This window comes from Rhinopithecus bieti, unplaced genomic scaffold, assembly GCF_001698545.2.
Source record: "Rhinopithecus bieti isolate Rb0 unplaced genomic scaffold, ASM169854v2 scaffold_1530, whole genome shotgun sequence".
In the NCBI taxonomy this organism is placed as follows: Eukaryota; Metazoa; Chordata; class Mammalia; order Primates; family Cercopithecidae; genus Rhinopithecus; species Rhinopithecus bieti.
The window spans coordinates 2,691,267-2,707,064 of record NW_016803808.1 but is presented as its reverse complement, the minus strand read 5'-3'; the positions used below and the strand labels follow the sequence as shown (position 1 = coordinate 2,707,064).

General features: G+C 42.7%; 1 protein-coding gene across 1 annotated transcript in view; it reads left to right on the top strand.

The window, feature by feature from the left end:
• The window catches only part of NOL10 (nucleolar protein 10), a 117,696-nt gene extending 104,579 nt beyond the window's left edge, over positions 1–13,117 (top strand). The window contains 2 exon segments of the mRNA XM_017853853.1: positions 6,731–6,833; positions 12,581–13,117. Coding sequence (XP_017709342.1) covers positions 6,731–6,833; positions 12,581–12,700 — 223 coding nt within the window. The 3' untranslated portion in view covers positions 12,701–13,117.
• Positions 13,118–15,798: the final 2,681 nt, after the last annotated feature.

The window sequence follows — 15,798 nt, the reverse complement described above, 5'->3', positions numbered from 1 at the left end:
TTGCCCAGCTTTAAAACTGTTTCTATAAAGGGAAAGGTGGATCATGAATGGTAACTGGAGACTTGAGCGAGCTGTCTGCGTTGCTTGGTGTGGTCACATGGCTTTAGATAAACGTGTGTCTGTTGACATGTATTTTTATGCCTTACAGTGCGCTAACGTTGTTTGTGAGTCTGTTCATCCACTTAGCCTCTCCACCACCCATTCATCAAGCATTTATCAACTGCTCAGTGCGAGCAGACCCGCATTCTAGACCCAGGGGATGGAAAGAAAGACATGGCCTGTGTACCTGAAGCATTCATGGGAAAGAAGCATAAGAAAGAAGGAGCTGAATTTGGGGGCCCTTGAAGTCATATGGAAACTGGTTGTGGAAAGAGGCAGAGTGGAGCACTCAGGGCTGGTGGGAAAGATAGCATTCCTGGCAGAGGCACAGCGCAGCCACAGGTGGGCCGTGCGAAGGGTGGGGGGTGCCTTCCTGCAGCCAGAGCACTGGGTGCCTGAAGGGGTGGCTGAGCAAGCACTGGAAAGCCACAATCTGAACAGCTTAGATGAATGGGATCAAATCTATTCCAACCCCTCCCCTAGTATTATAAGTACTTTTATAATAAAAGCAGTACATGTTTGTTATAGCAAATAAAAGCATAGGCATAAAAAGTCCCTAATCCCAGAAACCCATTAGCAAAATATCTCCATTTTAGAAAGATAATGTGCAGAGAAGCTGGACACCCAGAGACCAGCTCTCAAACTATTAGAATCGTCCCAGTTAGAAGGGCCACAGGCCTGAATAATGGGGTGGAGAGGAGCAGACAGACCAGAAGACTAAGAGTGAGAAAGAAAAATGGGCACAAACTCCACCGTCGGTTCCTGATAATATCAAAGGAGAAGGGAATAGTCAGGGATGATGTGGAGATGTCTAGCAATGTTGCCCTTGAGGTAAAAAATACAGAATGCAGAGTAGGTTTAGGGCTAAAAGTAATGAGCTGGGTTTTGTGCACGTTAAATAAATGGAGCCCATGCGTCTTCTGTGTCACATTCAGTAAATCAATGGCAATGCCCATCAGGCCCAGGAAGAGGAGGCTGGAGATGTCAGTTTGAGAGATACCAGCCTTTATTGTGTGGTCAAGATCATGAATAAAAAGAGATTTACTATCATTGTATAGAGTAAGATTAGGGCTAAGAATGGAAGCTTGGGGAAAAACAAATATTTTACTTGAATCTGTGATAAAATCCATACCATACACCTCTCTAGAGAAAATTACAAATGCCTGTGATGTATTTGCATAGAATTTTAGAGACTTCACAGATGTACTGATTGCCTAGGACTAAGAATTCTGTTAGAAAGCAGACAAAGAAGAAGATGGGCAGTAACAAGCTGAGAGGAAAACTGGTAAGGGCCAAACCTGGAGCGTGTCTCAGGCAAGGGAGTGGTCCTGACACCCAGCGGAGCAGAGAAGCCCAGGCACGAAGGCTGGGAAAAGGCCAGTATGCAGCTGGCCTCACTGGCACTGTTTCTCAGTCCCGTCAAATGACCAACTGCAGTAGAGAGACGAGTGACTGGGAGATAGAAAACACGATAAACAGTTAGTGTAGGTAAGTCTTTCAAGAAATTTGGTGGTGAAAGAAAGGGATGAAAGCCAATAACTTGATGGGAAGCGGTTTATAGACTCGAGAGACGTGATTTGTTAGTAGGCAGAGAAGACTCAGCCACAGAAAGGGGATAGTAAGGAATTGAGAGAATTGAGTCAATTGACAAAGTAGCATCTGGTAAGGAACCGGGTGGCAGTGGGCCCGAGTACCAGGTAAGGAGAGCCTCAGAAAAGACAAGGTGTGCATCCTCAGAGACACGGAGGAAAGAACTCCAGGTGCATGGACATAGGGGACATAATTCTGGTTAGAGGTAGAAAGATTGGGAAGGCCATGCTTGTTGGCCTCAGGAATCTGGGCACATTAGCCTTTTCTGGTATCTGGAGCAGCCGTGACCTGCAAGGTATAGGAGTGGAGCTGTGTGCGTTGGTGAACAGTGGAAGAAGAGAGTCCTTAGAATGAAAACTCTCCACATTTCAGTAGATGGGGATAACTTCTCTTCTTGGGTAGTCAATACTAGCTTCCAGGCAGCCTTTCAGTTCCATTTATGAAAGCATTCTTTGAATGGTTTCATATGCCCTGTGGTAGGTCCTAGAAATTGTTTAAGACAGTTCCTGCCTTTGGGGAGCTCATCTTCTTCACCGGGTAGCTTGGTAGCTTTGGGTGGGCTTTTTATCACGTCTGCAGCATTATCCACTTTGTTAGTTAATATGGCACGTTTTTACTCTTCAGCTCACGTTCCTCTGATAGTGGATAAGAGCCGAGGTAATGTAGGTTTGTTTTAATATAAGCATTTAAAAATCTAATCTGGGAAGTAATTAAATTCCAGACTTACATTTTTAAAAAGAGAATCTTGTATTACTCAATGAATATGTCCTCAGTACTATGTAGGCATGTTATCATTGTACTACTTCAGAGTGTGGACTGAAGGTTAAAGCCTCTCCTATCCCCCACCTCCCTCCCTGAGGTCATGGCTGTGTGCGCACCATACTTCTCGCCTTTAAGAAATACATTCACTCCTATATGTGTCCACATTCACAAGTCTATACTTGTAGCTTTTTTTCTTTAACGTGAATGGTTCATACTCTTTATGTTATTTTTTGAGATGGGTCTCATGCTGTTACCCAGGCTAGAGTGCAGAGGCGCAATCATGGTTCACTGCAGCCTCGATCTGCTGGGCTCAAATGATCCTCCCACCTCACCCTCCTGAGTAGCTGCGATTACAGGCCACCACATGCGGCTAATTGTTAAATTTTTTTGTCCAGTTGGGTTCTCATTTTGTTGCCCAAACTGGTCTTGAACTTCTGGCCTCACGACATCCTCCTGCCTCAGCCTCCCAAAGTGCTGGAATTGCAGGCATGAGCCACTGTGCCCAGCCTAATTATACTGTTTAACTTGCTCTTTTCATTTAACAGCAAGTCTTGGAAGTGTTTCTTTATAAGTACAGTAGGCTTACCTTCTGGCTGCATAAATATTTCATAAGGTGGATGTGCTGTCATTTTTGTAACTGTTCCTCTAACTGTGGGCGTTTAGGTTGCTGCTTTTTCTTTTACCCTTTTCACAGTCACAAATATGTACGCACACGGACAAGTATTTCTTTAGAGTATATTCCTAATAGGAGTTTGCTGGATCAGCAGGGGTGTGTGATAGAGACTGCCAGATCACCCTCCAAAAAGGCTTGAGCACTTTGCACTCTGGCCAGAGCACCTGTTTCCCCCACCCCAGCATCGCCGGACGCTAGGAATCTTTTAAATCTTCGTTATGCCTATAGAAGAGGCATCAGATTTGATGGTTGCCTGAGTTTCAGTCTCTTGAAATAGGGCCTTTGAAGCAATACGTGGAAACAGAAAGCATTCAAATAAAGTTTTTAGTAAACTTTATGGCATATGTAAATATCTGTCTGAGGTAGTTATTTAAAGCAAAGTACTTAAATTTAAAAAATATTTAATCCTTTATCTGCAGATTCTCTTTCTCCGTTTTCTAATTTATTCCCTCCGGTATAGACTGTGGAGCGGGGGCTCCTTTAATTAGAGTTAATTAACTCTTCTCAATTCTGTCCTGAAGCACAGGCCTTTATGAATATGACCCCCACCCCCTACACTGCCCCTTCCCTGCAGCTAGATTCAAAACCTCTCATCTGAGGAGCATTAAGTTTTAATTAAATATGTGTGTGTGCACGTGTGTTCGTATTTCAAAACCCCAAAGTAAATCAGTCAGCCTTCCTGGTGCATCTAAATATTTAATTTGATTTTCTTCCTTGTAGTTTCTGCCCACTTTCCTTTTTATTTTAAGATAAATATACTAATAATCTCGTTTCTTCCCCTGGGAGCTTTCTGCATTCTATACTGAGTAATTCTACCCACTTTTAACATTGTAAAGCCTATATCTGTTTTCTTACCAATCACAAGTTTGGGGATTGTTTTTATCTACTTGTTCCAATTAGATTTTCCCTAGAATCCTTTACTATAAACCAATGAAAAAGTCCCCCATGGCCGTCAGACCTAAAGTAAAGCCTAGGCAGGGAAAAGAAGTAGGGGCGGGGTGTGGGGAGGGCAGAGGAGGGGAGGGGAAGGCCAGTTCTGCAGTCCTCCTCTGCCACCTGCCAGTGTCCTGGAAGAAACATGCTGAGAAGCGCATGCAGTGTGATGTTCTGCCTTTTGTTTTTCTGTTCAATAAGGAGTTTTCAGGTGTTCCTACAGCAGTGTCTACTTAGGTCATCTCTGACCAAAGTCACACTCAAGAAGCAGGCTGTGGAACTGCTGGTTAGCAAACGCTTTCAGTAAACTGACTTTCAAAGGGAGGGAAGTGGAACTTCTTTAATGTAGAAATCTCCACACATGGTCTCTGTGTCTGATCTTCTGCCATGGCTTGTTCCAAAACTCAGCTTGTCTTTCCAAATAGCCTAGACAGAACAAGTTTTTACAAGTGCACATTGAAAGTACATTGAGAGAAACCCCAGAATGTGTATGCCCTATCATGGAGGAAGTAAGGTCATTCTTAACAGAGTAATAATTGCCCACAATTGACTGGAAAAGTCTTTTTCTTCCTAAATTAGTGTTTTCTGTATACCATCTTCTCTCAGTGGTTATATAGTTATTCGGAATTCCTGTTAACGTTTTTTTTTTTTTTAAGTGAAAGCAAGGAATAAAAGAATGGCTACTCCCTAGCACAGCAGCCCTGTTAACTTTGAAACTTCAGAGTTTATAGCTATGAAAAGAAAGAAGAATGAAATGAGCAGGTTGAGGAATTTGCTGAGGCTCACATAATTCACATGCACACTACAGTCCATTTACACTTTACTTTTGAATTGTTAGAAGAAAAAAAAAGCTAACCTAAATCTTAATTTCATTCCGTTTGTCATGTGGAAGCTTGTCATTGAGAATACTTAATGAACAAGTTTCCTGAACAAAACTGTGTAAATCAAGTGTGGTTTGACACTCGCCTGGAAACCAGCAATTCTGAAATTGGAATCCGGCTTAGAACTGAATCCTTACGTGGCCTGCAGCGAATCATTTCACATCTTACCTCCCTTCTTTGCCATCTATAAAGGATAAATACTTCTGTCTCAGGGATGTTGAAAGGATTAATTAGTTAGTCTATAAAGAACTTTGAAGATGAAAAGTACTTTAAAAGTGCTTCTTAATAACATTATTGCTTAGAAAAGAGTGCCACTTTTATGCTAACCACTTTATGTCTCAAATTATATAAAGAAGGTATGTTTAGTACATTACTACAAGTTGTAAACTAGAGATAAATTTCTCATGGTGTGAACATCAAACATTAGCTTCAGAATTTCAAAGAAGGATCACTTTGTCTTGGGGATCATTTAGGAGCTGTGTTCTCCTCAGTAGTTAGTTACAAAGATCATATTTCAGGGAAAAGAAGACCCTTTCACACAGTTCAGCCTTTTTTTTTTTCTTCAGTCAGGTTTCTTAGCCCTTACTTTAAAGGGCTGCGTTGAATGTGATTTGGGGCAGGGAGGGCAGGAGATGCAGTATACTATTTTTGAGGAGGGAACAGAAGAGAACCATATTCTTTGTTTTGTCTTCCATCTCATCTCTCTCAGTCTTATCAGGGGAATAAGAATCGATTGCTTTAGCCATTTCTAGAAAAGTTAGAGTAACTGTTTAAACATACTGAAAATATATATCATTAGGCTTAATTCAGTTTATTTCCCTCTAAACCAGGTTAACAAAAAGGGCCAGTGTTCTAGTTTATAATAAAAAATTATTATAACATGCAGTGAAGTTTCATATAATGGGTACAAAATTCGTACTTAACCTTTGTATTGGAAAGCAGAGTGGGGTTGTGTTCATTATACAGATAACAGTGAAATGCAGGGCACAGCAGACTGTAACAGAGACACAGATTATATAAAGAGAGTCTGGAAAAATTTGGAAAATGTGATCAAGAAATGAGATTTAAATTTGGGATAAAGTATGTCAGAAAGAGTAAGTCAAATAAGAAATTAGAAGGAAAGATACCTGGAGAGATAGCAGTAACTAGAGCTGAATCAGGTAGAATTACCCAAAGTGTAATTGCTTTTGTTTTCTCTCAGTGTCATCAGACAGATTCATGTTTCAAGCTGTTCATGCTGTGGGATGATGGCTTGCAGTCTACTGAGTTAAGACTGAGTGAAGGAAAAACAAGAATTATCATAGCTCTTCTCTGTGACTTGACCTGGAGGACTTAATTTGTGCTCATTCCTTTGTAAAAGGTGGACGAGTGGCTAAAATACTCATATACCTAATTTGTGTATTGTTTAAATATATCATTATATCATAAATGCCATTGACCATTATGATCAATTACAGGCTTCAGAAGTAGATGGCTCTTTGCATTTGGTCTTCAGAAATATGATTGATTTTAGTAAGAACAGTAGCAGGCATTGAAGTGTTGGATACTGCCACTTAAGATATTAAATTAGTGGGTGTTTTTGCCAGCCATTGTTTTATAGTCTGTCTCTGGAATATGAATAATGACTATTTGAGTGCACCTAATTCTTTCAATTTATTGTGTTAAGTGAATGATACTTTCATTTACGTGTGTAAACATTTTTCTTCGCAATCAATTCTAATCAAAACTTGTTTCAAATAGTAAATTAAAACATAATTTTGATTAATGTGGCATTCTTTTAAATTTCCCGTAGCAAAACCCTTGAAGATCGTTTGAAAATTGAAGCAAAAAATGGGACATTGAGTGTATCCGATACCACTGTTGGCAGCAAACAATTGACATTCACATTAAAGAGGGTGAGTTATCTTTTATTGTTATTTTTTAATTCACAAAAGAATAATAGGCTTTCAATAGTATTTTGTGTGTGTGTCCTAAGACCAGCCTTCTCACACCTCCCCCCTATTGAGGAAGCTGTGTTCCCTGTTCTAGCGTTTTCCTTGCAACCAGAGCCCCTGGTGGGCCAAGAGCACAGTGTGTGACTACAGCAGAACCAGGAGTGTCACTGGTGTCCCAAGGGAGACAGGGATTTAGTGGCCCTAGAGTTAGCTCTGTTGGAGATGAACCAGCTGTCTTGGTTTCTGGATCGCTCTGTGGCCTGAGGTGTGGCTTGTAAAGCAAAAGTCCCATCCTGACCCTCTAAGGATGTAGGGCTACCTCGCATGTATGTAGACTTTGAAGAAGACTGGGAATTGGTGAGTTCTGATACCTCGTGACAGTCACACCCAGCTTGCCCAGATACTATCATTTTAGAAGACAAATTCCTCTGCTGGTGGTCATCCTATCCTAAATTGATTTATAAGATCCATCTTTTTAGCCACTGGTAATAATGCCTGTCACACATTGTAGGGAGAGTAAGCTGCTTAAATATTTACTGTTAACTGGATCCAGTTGTATTTCTCAAAAAAATTTTTTCTCATTCGTAGTCAGTCCTCTTCAATATAGTCACCAAATAGAATGACAAAAGATTTCATCCCCCTTTTTTTTTCCTAAGCAATAGTAGGGAGATTATTCTTTTTTAAAATTGAGATATAATTCACAGACCATATGCTCCTTCTAAAGTGTATAATTCAGTGATTCTTAGTGTATTCACTGAGTTGGGCAACCATCACACTATGTAATTCCAAAACATTTTCATCACCCCAGGAAGAAGCCCTATACCCTTTAGCATTTACCCCCATATTTTCATCCCCCAGCCCCTGGCAACCACTAATCTACTTCCTGTCTCTATAGCTTTGCCTGTTCTGGACATTTCGTACAAATGGAATCATTCAATGTGAGAAGTCTTTCGTAACTGGCTTCTTTCACTGAGCATAATGTTTTCAAGGTTTATTCATTCAATGGTGTAGCTTTGCATCGGAATTGCATTTCTTTTTATGGCTGAATAATATACCATTGTATGTATATAACACATTTTGCTATTCATTCTTTTTTAAGGGACACTTGGGTTGTGTTCTTTTGGGGGAAGTGATTAATAATCTGATATGAAAATGAATGTGTAAATTTTTTCATGAACATGTGTTTTCATTTATCTTGGGTCTATACCTAGGAGCAGAATTGCTGCATCATACAGCGTAGCTATTTAACTTTTTAAGAAACCTGTCAGACCGTTTTCCAAAGTGGCTGCACCATTTTACATTCCCACCAAGCAGCATATGAGGGTTGCAGGTTTTCCACATCCACACCAAACCTGTTGCTGTCTGTCATCTTTATTATAGCCATGCTAGTGGATGTGAGTGGTGTGTTGTTTGATTTGCAGTCCCTAATGACTAATGAGTTGAGCATTTTATCATGTGCTTATTGGTCATTTGTGTATCATCTCTGGAGAACCACCTCGTCACATCCTGTACCTATTCCTCTCTGATTTCTCTAAAATTTTCCCAACCTGCATCAGGAGGCTTGCCAAGTAATTTTAAAAACTTCATTATTCTAAGTGCAAAAAGCTTTTCAGTTAATTCTGTCTGCTGAGAGCAAATTTGCCCTCTTACATTTATCACTTACATCAGCCAAATACACATTCGGAGGGACCTCATTGTGCCTCTTCCTAATTTCTTATCAATTTTCTTTATACCTTAAAGCAATCCTTGATTCCCTCTGAAACTCAAATGATGTCAAATGGGGCAGGAGCAGCACAGCCTGGAAGGATCCCAGGTCTGCAGCGCAGCCACCTCAGCTCCTGCAGAGGCCCCTCTGCTGGGTTGAGTGAGCACCTACTTTGCAGAAACCTGAAAATACAAGCCTTTTCCCACTGTTTTCTAAATTGGAAGGAACTGAGTTGAAGATCAGTTTAAAATTTGTAGTAAAATGAAAATAAGATGGCTCCAAAATTATATTTTTGTTTATAAAAAAAGTGTTAAGAATTGCTTAAATTAGGCTGAGACAGGAGAATGGCGTGAACCCAGGAGGCGGAGCTTGCAGTGAGCGGAGATCGCGCCACTGCACTCCAGCCTGGGCGACAGAGCAAGACTCCGCCTCAAAAAAAAAAAAAAAGAATTGCTTAAATTAAGTTATGGCCTCATAACTGAATCAGGCAGAGGCTTTGAAACTGTTTTTGAGGAATGTGTCAATTAATGTTTGATGTGTTTGTTTCCTTACTTGATAAACATTTTAATTATTAAATCAGTTTTACTTGAGTTCAGGTTTTCAGTAAATTTTACTTATTCAGGCAGTTGTTCATAGAAGTCTCTTTTTATACTGCATGTTTGATATGCTCAGGTAGAATCTTGAGTTTTTCCCATATTTGCATATGTATCTCCTAAAATTTCGGTAAAATTTAAGAGAAAAAAATCTATGCTTTAATGTCGTTTAAGATTGTATAGTGGTAAAACTGTGATTCAGTCGCAAATCTAATTTTAAAATTCCATTTAGTACAGTTCCTCATCAAGCCTGAGGCTGTTGCTGATACAAGTGTGCCTGTCTGCACCTGTCCTTCTCCTCCCTCTGTGACAGGAGTGCTGGGGGCTGTGGTGAAGTAGTAGGGAAGAGGAGGCAGGAGCACCCAGGAGAAGCGCTAACGGGCCCATAGATCCTCCTGGATCCGCCACATGGCGGCAAGGCCTTCCGATGAAGCCGTGAGAGAGAGGCTAGTCCTAGTCCTTTTTCTGCATGGAAATTTGTCTGCAGAACAATAGCCACTGCTTACAAGCTCCTCTCCAAGCTCCTACCTTGGTGGAGAAAGTCTGGCAGAGCTTCCCACCATGTGTTCCAGGAGATGTAAATAGTGACCCTGGAAGATTACTTTTGCTATCAGACAGATAAGGGAAAAACCTTGGACTGATGTCCATGTTGAAGACTCATGAAGGTGCCTTAACTTAGAAGCTCCAACACACCTTGTTTATCTGTATTTAGCACATCATTTTCCAAAATTATATGAAGAAACTTTTTCTTTTCCTTTTTTTTTTTCTTTATTTTTTTCGAGACAGAGTCTCGCTCCGTCTCCCAGGCTGGAGTGCAGTGGTGCAATCTCAGCTTGCTACAAGCTCCACCTCCCGGGTTCACACCATTCTCCTCCCTCAGCCTTCCAAGTAGCTGGCACTACAGGCTCCCACCACCACACCCAGCTAATTTTTTGTATTTTTAGTAAAGACAGGGTTTCACTGTGTTAGCCAGGATGGTCTCGATCTCCTGACCTTGTGATCAGCCTGCCTCAGCCTCCCAAAGTGCTGGGATTACAGGCGTGAGCCACCACATCTGGCCTGAAGAAACCTTTTTTAAATAAATTCTGATTAGCATGAAGAAGCAAAATATTGAATAACTGGTATTGGTTCACTATACAGGGCTCCTGTTGATGTCATCACTTGCTCAGCTGGGGAGTATTAGGAGTTCTGAGTTTTCCATTAATGCGTGTGTATTGATGCCTGCCCTGTGCTTCATGCTAGGGACAGACATGGCTCTTGCCACCACAGTTCTCAGTCTATTGGGAGAGAGAGACAGTGGGTAAAAATTATATATACCTCTAATGATGTCATTAGAACTGTGGCAAGTGCTTCAAAGGTGAGCAGAGGGCTGTGAGATTGTTTGGTAAAGGACCAAACTTTGCACAGTTTCAGTAAGCACAGGACTGAACTGACATAGTATTTCTATTTTTTTTTTTTAAATCCTCCAGCTGTTGCATGGAGAGTTGCCTTAAGGGGTATTTGAGAGGAAGCAGAGCACAAGGAAGGCAGTTCTGTGGTGGCCGTGGTTAGGACAGGCAGCAGCCTGGGCTCGGGTGGTGCCCTCCAAGACAGAGCACAGTGGAGGAGTTTGGGACGCACTTCAGAATACACAGGACAGGATTTACTTTGAAAAGACAGTCAAAGAATGGTAATAATCAGAGAAGGGACTTAAAGAATTATTCAGAAACCCAGTTTAAGAGCTTCTTAGAATAGGAGAAATGCATCTTTTTTTTTTTTTTTTTTTTTTGACATTACAAATTGCTTTCCTCCCCCACTATTCTCTCACTTTCAACTGTTTAATTTTAGAAGATTGGGTAATATCCACAAGAGGTGAATGTGGAGACTTTCTCCTCAAGGGTAACATACAGATGCATGTTTTGTGTTAGGTATGTAGAAAATACAGATCCTGGCCGGGCACGGTGGTGCACGCCTGAAATCCCAGCACTTTGGGAGGCCGAGGTGGGTGGATCACGAGGTCAAGAGATTGAGACCATGCTGGACAACACGGTGAAACCCCATCTCTACTAAAAATACAAAAAGTATAGCCAGGCGAGGTGGCGGGCGCCTATAGTCCCAGCTACTCGGGAGGCTGAGGCAGAGAATGGCGTAAACCCGGGAGGCAGGGCTTGCAGTGAGCAGAGATCGCGCCACGCCCCCCCAGCCTGGGTGACAGAGGGGACTCTTTCTAAAAAAAAAAAAAAAAAAAGAAAGAAAGAAACTAGCCAGGCGTGGTCACCTGTAGTCCCAGCTACTCTGGAGGCTGAGGCGGGGGAATCACTTGAATTGGGAGGCGGAGGTTGCAGTGAGCTGAGAGTGTGCCATTGCATTCCAGCCTGGCAACAGAGCGAGACTCCATCTCAGAAAAAGAAAAAGAAAATGCAGATCCCAGTGAAGCAGGTTCCCTGGGTGTCCATAAGGCGATGCTTTTCCACTTTGTCAACTGAGGCCCCTGACAGTGCTTTCTCAGTTTACCATCTGTGCAGTTCCACCACTAAGAATTTTTTTTTTTTTCGAGCCTTACATTCAGGAGTTTGTATTTTCAAAACCATCAAATGTGTTTTTAAAACTGTATAACTCTTACTTTGTTGTGGCTTCTGCGTTGATAATCTTCTAAGGATTTCTGCTGAAAGTAGTTAAACCATTTGGAGCTAGGGATGGGTAGGGAGGAGTTCCAGCTCCCATGTGAGCCAATGAGCATTGAGAACAAAAGTGAGCACCTTTCCAGCAATCAGCCCGGGAGTCCACATGCTTACTGCAGCTGTGAACTTGGGCATCGTCTGCCTAGCTTTCATCAGTGATTAATGAGAGCAGTTTGCTGCTTTTAAGGAAGGAGAGGTGGAGTTTTGGGAAACAGCTAAAAATTCTTGGGAGCAAGTTCTATGAATGAGTGTTTTAATAATGTACTTTTAGTACATTTAAGTATTTTTTTCTTTTGTTTTTAAAAACAGTGGGAATAAACGAATGGCTCTAGTTTGTAAACAAAGATCTCTAAAAGGAAAGTGGACACTCTGTAAGTGATATCATCTTCAAGGTGGCTCTTTTGTAGGCTCTTTTAAAACAACACAGTGGTCGTGAGTGTGTTGGTTGAAAAACCAGTCTCCTACTTTGTAGTAGACTGGTCTATCAGGCCCTTCTCTTGCCTGGGGTTCAGAATTTCTGCTTTTGCATTGATGGTGAAAGTTGGCCTTGGTCCTGCTGTTTCTGCCAGGGTAGCATTTGTCAGAGCAGAGTCCAGGCAGCCCCACCATGTCCCCTGGAGCCTGTGGGCAGCGTTTCTCCTGGCAGCAGGTCTGAGATTGGTGGCAGTACTGTTGGCATCCTGACGGTTACCAGAAAAGAGGTATAGCATTTTCTCTGTTTCCCTCCACTCATTTAATTTTCTCTTTTAGTCTGAACAGCAGAAGAAGCAACAGGAGGCTGAGAAACTGCATCGACAAGAAAGGAAAAGACTCCGTCGTTCAGCCGGACACCTGAAGTCAAGACACAAAAGAGGACGGCCGTTTCATTGATTTGGGAAGTGATCCTACCTGTGATTAGGGAGGGGTACGTCTCCCCCAAACTGATCGTCATTAAGAGTGTTCAACACAGATAAGGGAACACACGTTTTTAAAGTTCCACGTACCTTCTTGTACACAGAGGTAAAGGTTTGAAAACCTGTGCTTTGTGGATTGGACTTTGAAGCTGCCGATGGCCGCCACGTAGCCCCAAGGGTGTGCTTGCAAGTCATTGCTCCTGGAAACATTGTCCTTTCCCCGTGGTTTTAATCATGTAAACCAGGTTGGGGGTTTAATATTGTGAAATGTACACCATGAAATGAAAGGTTGATCCTGTGCTAGAAGCCAAGATTTATCGTGCTCTTGGAACTTTGTTCCTACACTGCCTACTGCCATTCATGATTAAACCATCTGGAAATACCATCCCTGTTTTACCTGGTGTCTGTGTATTGCCTGTGTTTGTGTTTATAAGTGTATGTTGATAGGTTTGTTTGGCTTGTTTATGTACTAGTTTGGGATTTGTTTTTAAATAATTTATACCAAGAGAGTATAATCTCATGGTGCAGGTTGAGAGTGTCCCAAATCCAAAAATCTAAAACTGTTTGAGCACTGTATTTATCTGTTCTTGCCCTGCTAGAAAGAACTACCTGAAACTGGGTAATTTATAAGTACAGAAAAAAGGTTTAATTGACTCACAGTTCTGCAGGTGGTACAGGAAGCATGGCTGTGGAGGCCCCGGGAAGCTTACTATCTTGGCGGAAGGTGAAACCCAAGCAGGCATGTCCTGCATGGCTAGAGCTGGGGGAAGAGGGCAAAGGAGGAGATGGTACACACTTTCAAACACCAGATCTCCAAGAACTCGCTAGCACAGAATAACAAGGGGAAGGTCCGGCCCCATGATTCAGTCACCTCCCTCCAGGCCCCTCCTCCAGCACCGAAGGTTGCAATTTGACATGAGATTTGTGTGGGGACACAGGGCAAAACCATATTGAGCACTGACATGACATTGGAGGAAAATGCTCATTAGAGCTTTTCAGGTTTTGGATTTTCAGATTTGGGATACTTGACTAGTGAATAGAATACAAATATTCCAAAACACAAAAAAAATCCAAAGTCTAAAAGACTTCTGCTCCCAAGCATTTCAGATAAGGGATACCCAGCCTGTAATAATGGGAAACTAGCAGTGGAGGCTGCTGGTTAATCTTGGCACCAGTTTAATTACAGGTTGTTGTTTTTTTTTCCTGTTTCTTATGTACAGTCAAACATAAGCTTACTGGAAGAAACATGTATAAAAATAAATATACTTTCATTTGAATAGCTTCTTTGAGAAAGACTCCAAGAAAATTTTTTTAATTAGACGAACGGTGGTGTGCACTTGTAGTGCCAGCTACTGAGGAGGCTGAGGTGGGTTGCTTGAGCCTGAGAAGTCAAGGCTAGGCTGGGCGACAGAGCAAGACCCGGGTCTCAAAAAAAGAAAAAAGAGACCAACTTTGGTTTCCTTAGTTTTTCCAGCATTGATGTGATTTTGGAGGTGCCTTTATAAATTTTTAAGGGTCTTTATGTACAACTGAAATAGTAACTCTTTGGACTGTAAATGATACAGCCTAACTTCTGATGTCGTAAGCCGAGAGACAGAATGCATTAATTGACATAACCATGCTTGGGACATGGAACTGGCCTCAGGAACACCTAGATCCAGGGCTCCGCGTTCACTCAGCTAGCTCTCTAGTCATGCATACTCTGTCTCTGTTTCTCTCTTTCTCTCTCCTTCCCCTACTCCCGCCTTCCTCCTGCTGTCTCACCATTGTTCCTTCTCTCTTCAGGCCTCCCCTGTTCTCTTTTCCCAATATGTTTCCCTTCCCCTGCCTCTGCTCTCTGTGCCGCTTCTGCTTCTGTGCAGATTGGCTTGTTCCCAAGGCAGGGAACAGTTCGGCCATGTGTCCACTTCTGTGGTTGGAGAAATGAGGTCTGTTTCCAGAAAAAAGGTGTGTGGAGGGTGGGGTGTGTGTGTGTGTTCTTGTTCCTGGGGCAGCCAGCCCCATTTGTGCTGTGGTGCCAGGGAGTCCTCCAGCTGGTCCAACCGCTGGACCGGTGCTGTCCTTTCTCAGCTTCTTTCCCCCTAAACTCTTGCTCAGTGTCCACCTCTTCTCAAAGGGAAGGAGCTGCAGCTTCCTGTTGCCTTCTCTTCTGTTTCCACGCTGCCTCCCTTAGGGATGGGGGGTTTTACAAATTTAGAGAGGGACACTTTGCTGGCTGGAATGTCCCCAGGGGTTGGATGTTTATGCCCTTGGCCTGTTTCCTGAGGTCAGGCTCTGTCACATCTACTCCTGGCTTTCCGAGGCCCCTCTTTTCCTTCCTTCTTGGAGGGCCTCCTAGTTCTGTGGGGAGCCAGTATTCCGCAGGGCCAGATTCCACAGGCAGCAGTGCTCTGTTCACCCAGTGCTCTCAGCACACCAGGAGATCAGGCCATCAGGGTAGAGTAGGAGGGCCAGGATCACTTCCGGGACCTGAGGCTGGCAGTGTAGTAGAAAGAGCTTGGATTTGGAACCACCCTGACACAGGGTCGAATTCCAGGTCTGTTGCCTACTAGTTCTGTGTCTTTTGACTGTTCCCTTAATCTCTGTGAATCTTGTTTCCTCCTGTAGATCAGTCTAATACTTAGTTTTTATTAGGGTAAAATGAGGCACTTAAATTAGGTGCAGCAACTGGCACTGTGCAAGGCTCGTGAGGAATTGACACAGCTTTTTGACCATTGAGGGTTTTCAAGAGCAGGGGAGCTGCCCTCCACTTTTGCTCTGGAGAGTTACTGAAGGACAGGCGGAGGGACTGTGCTGAGTCTGAGGGACACAGAAGGAGCGTCCGCTGACGACAGCTGCATGGGCACTCCTCCTAGGCCCCACCCGTCCCTCTCGTTGCCCCAGTTTTCCTACCGATTCAGCCCTTAACACAGGCCTGCCTCTTCAGGACTGGTTCCCAAAGTGCCTGCTCTAATCCTTCATGTCTTCGAAGTTTCCTGTTTTCGAGTTTTATGCAGCTTTCATACTCTGCTCCATAATTTTTCCGTGTGTATGATATACTGCTCACTGGCGCTAGGAAATGGCTGTTTCCTGTGG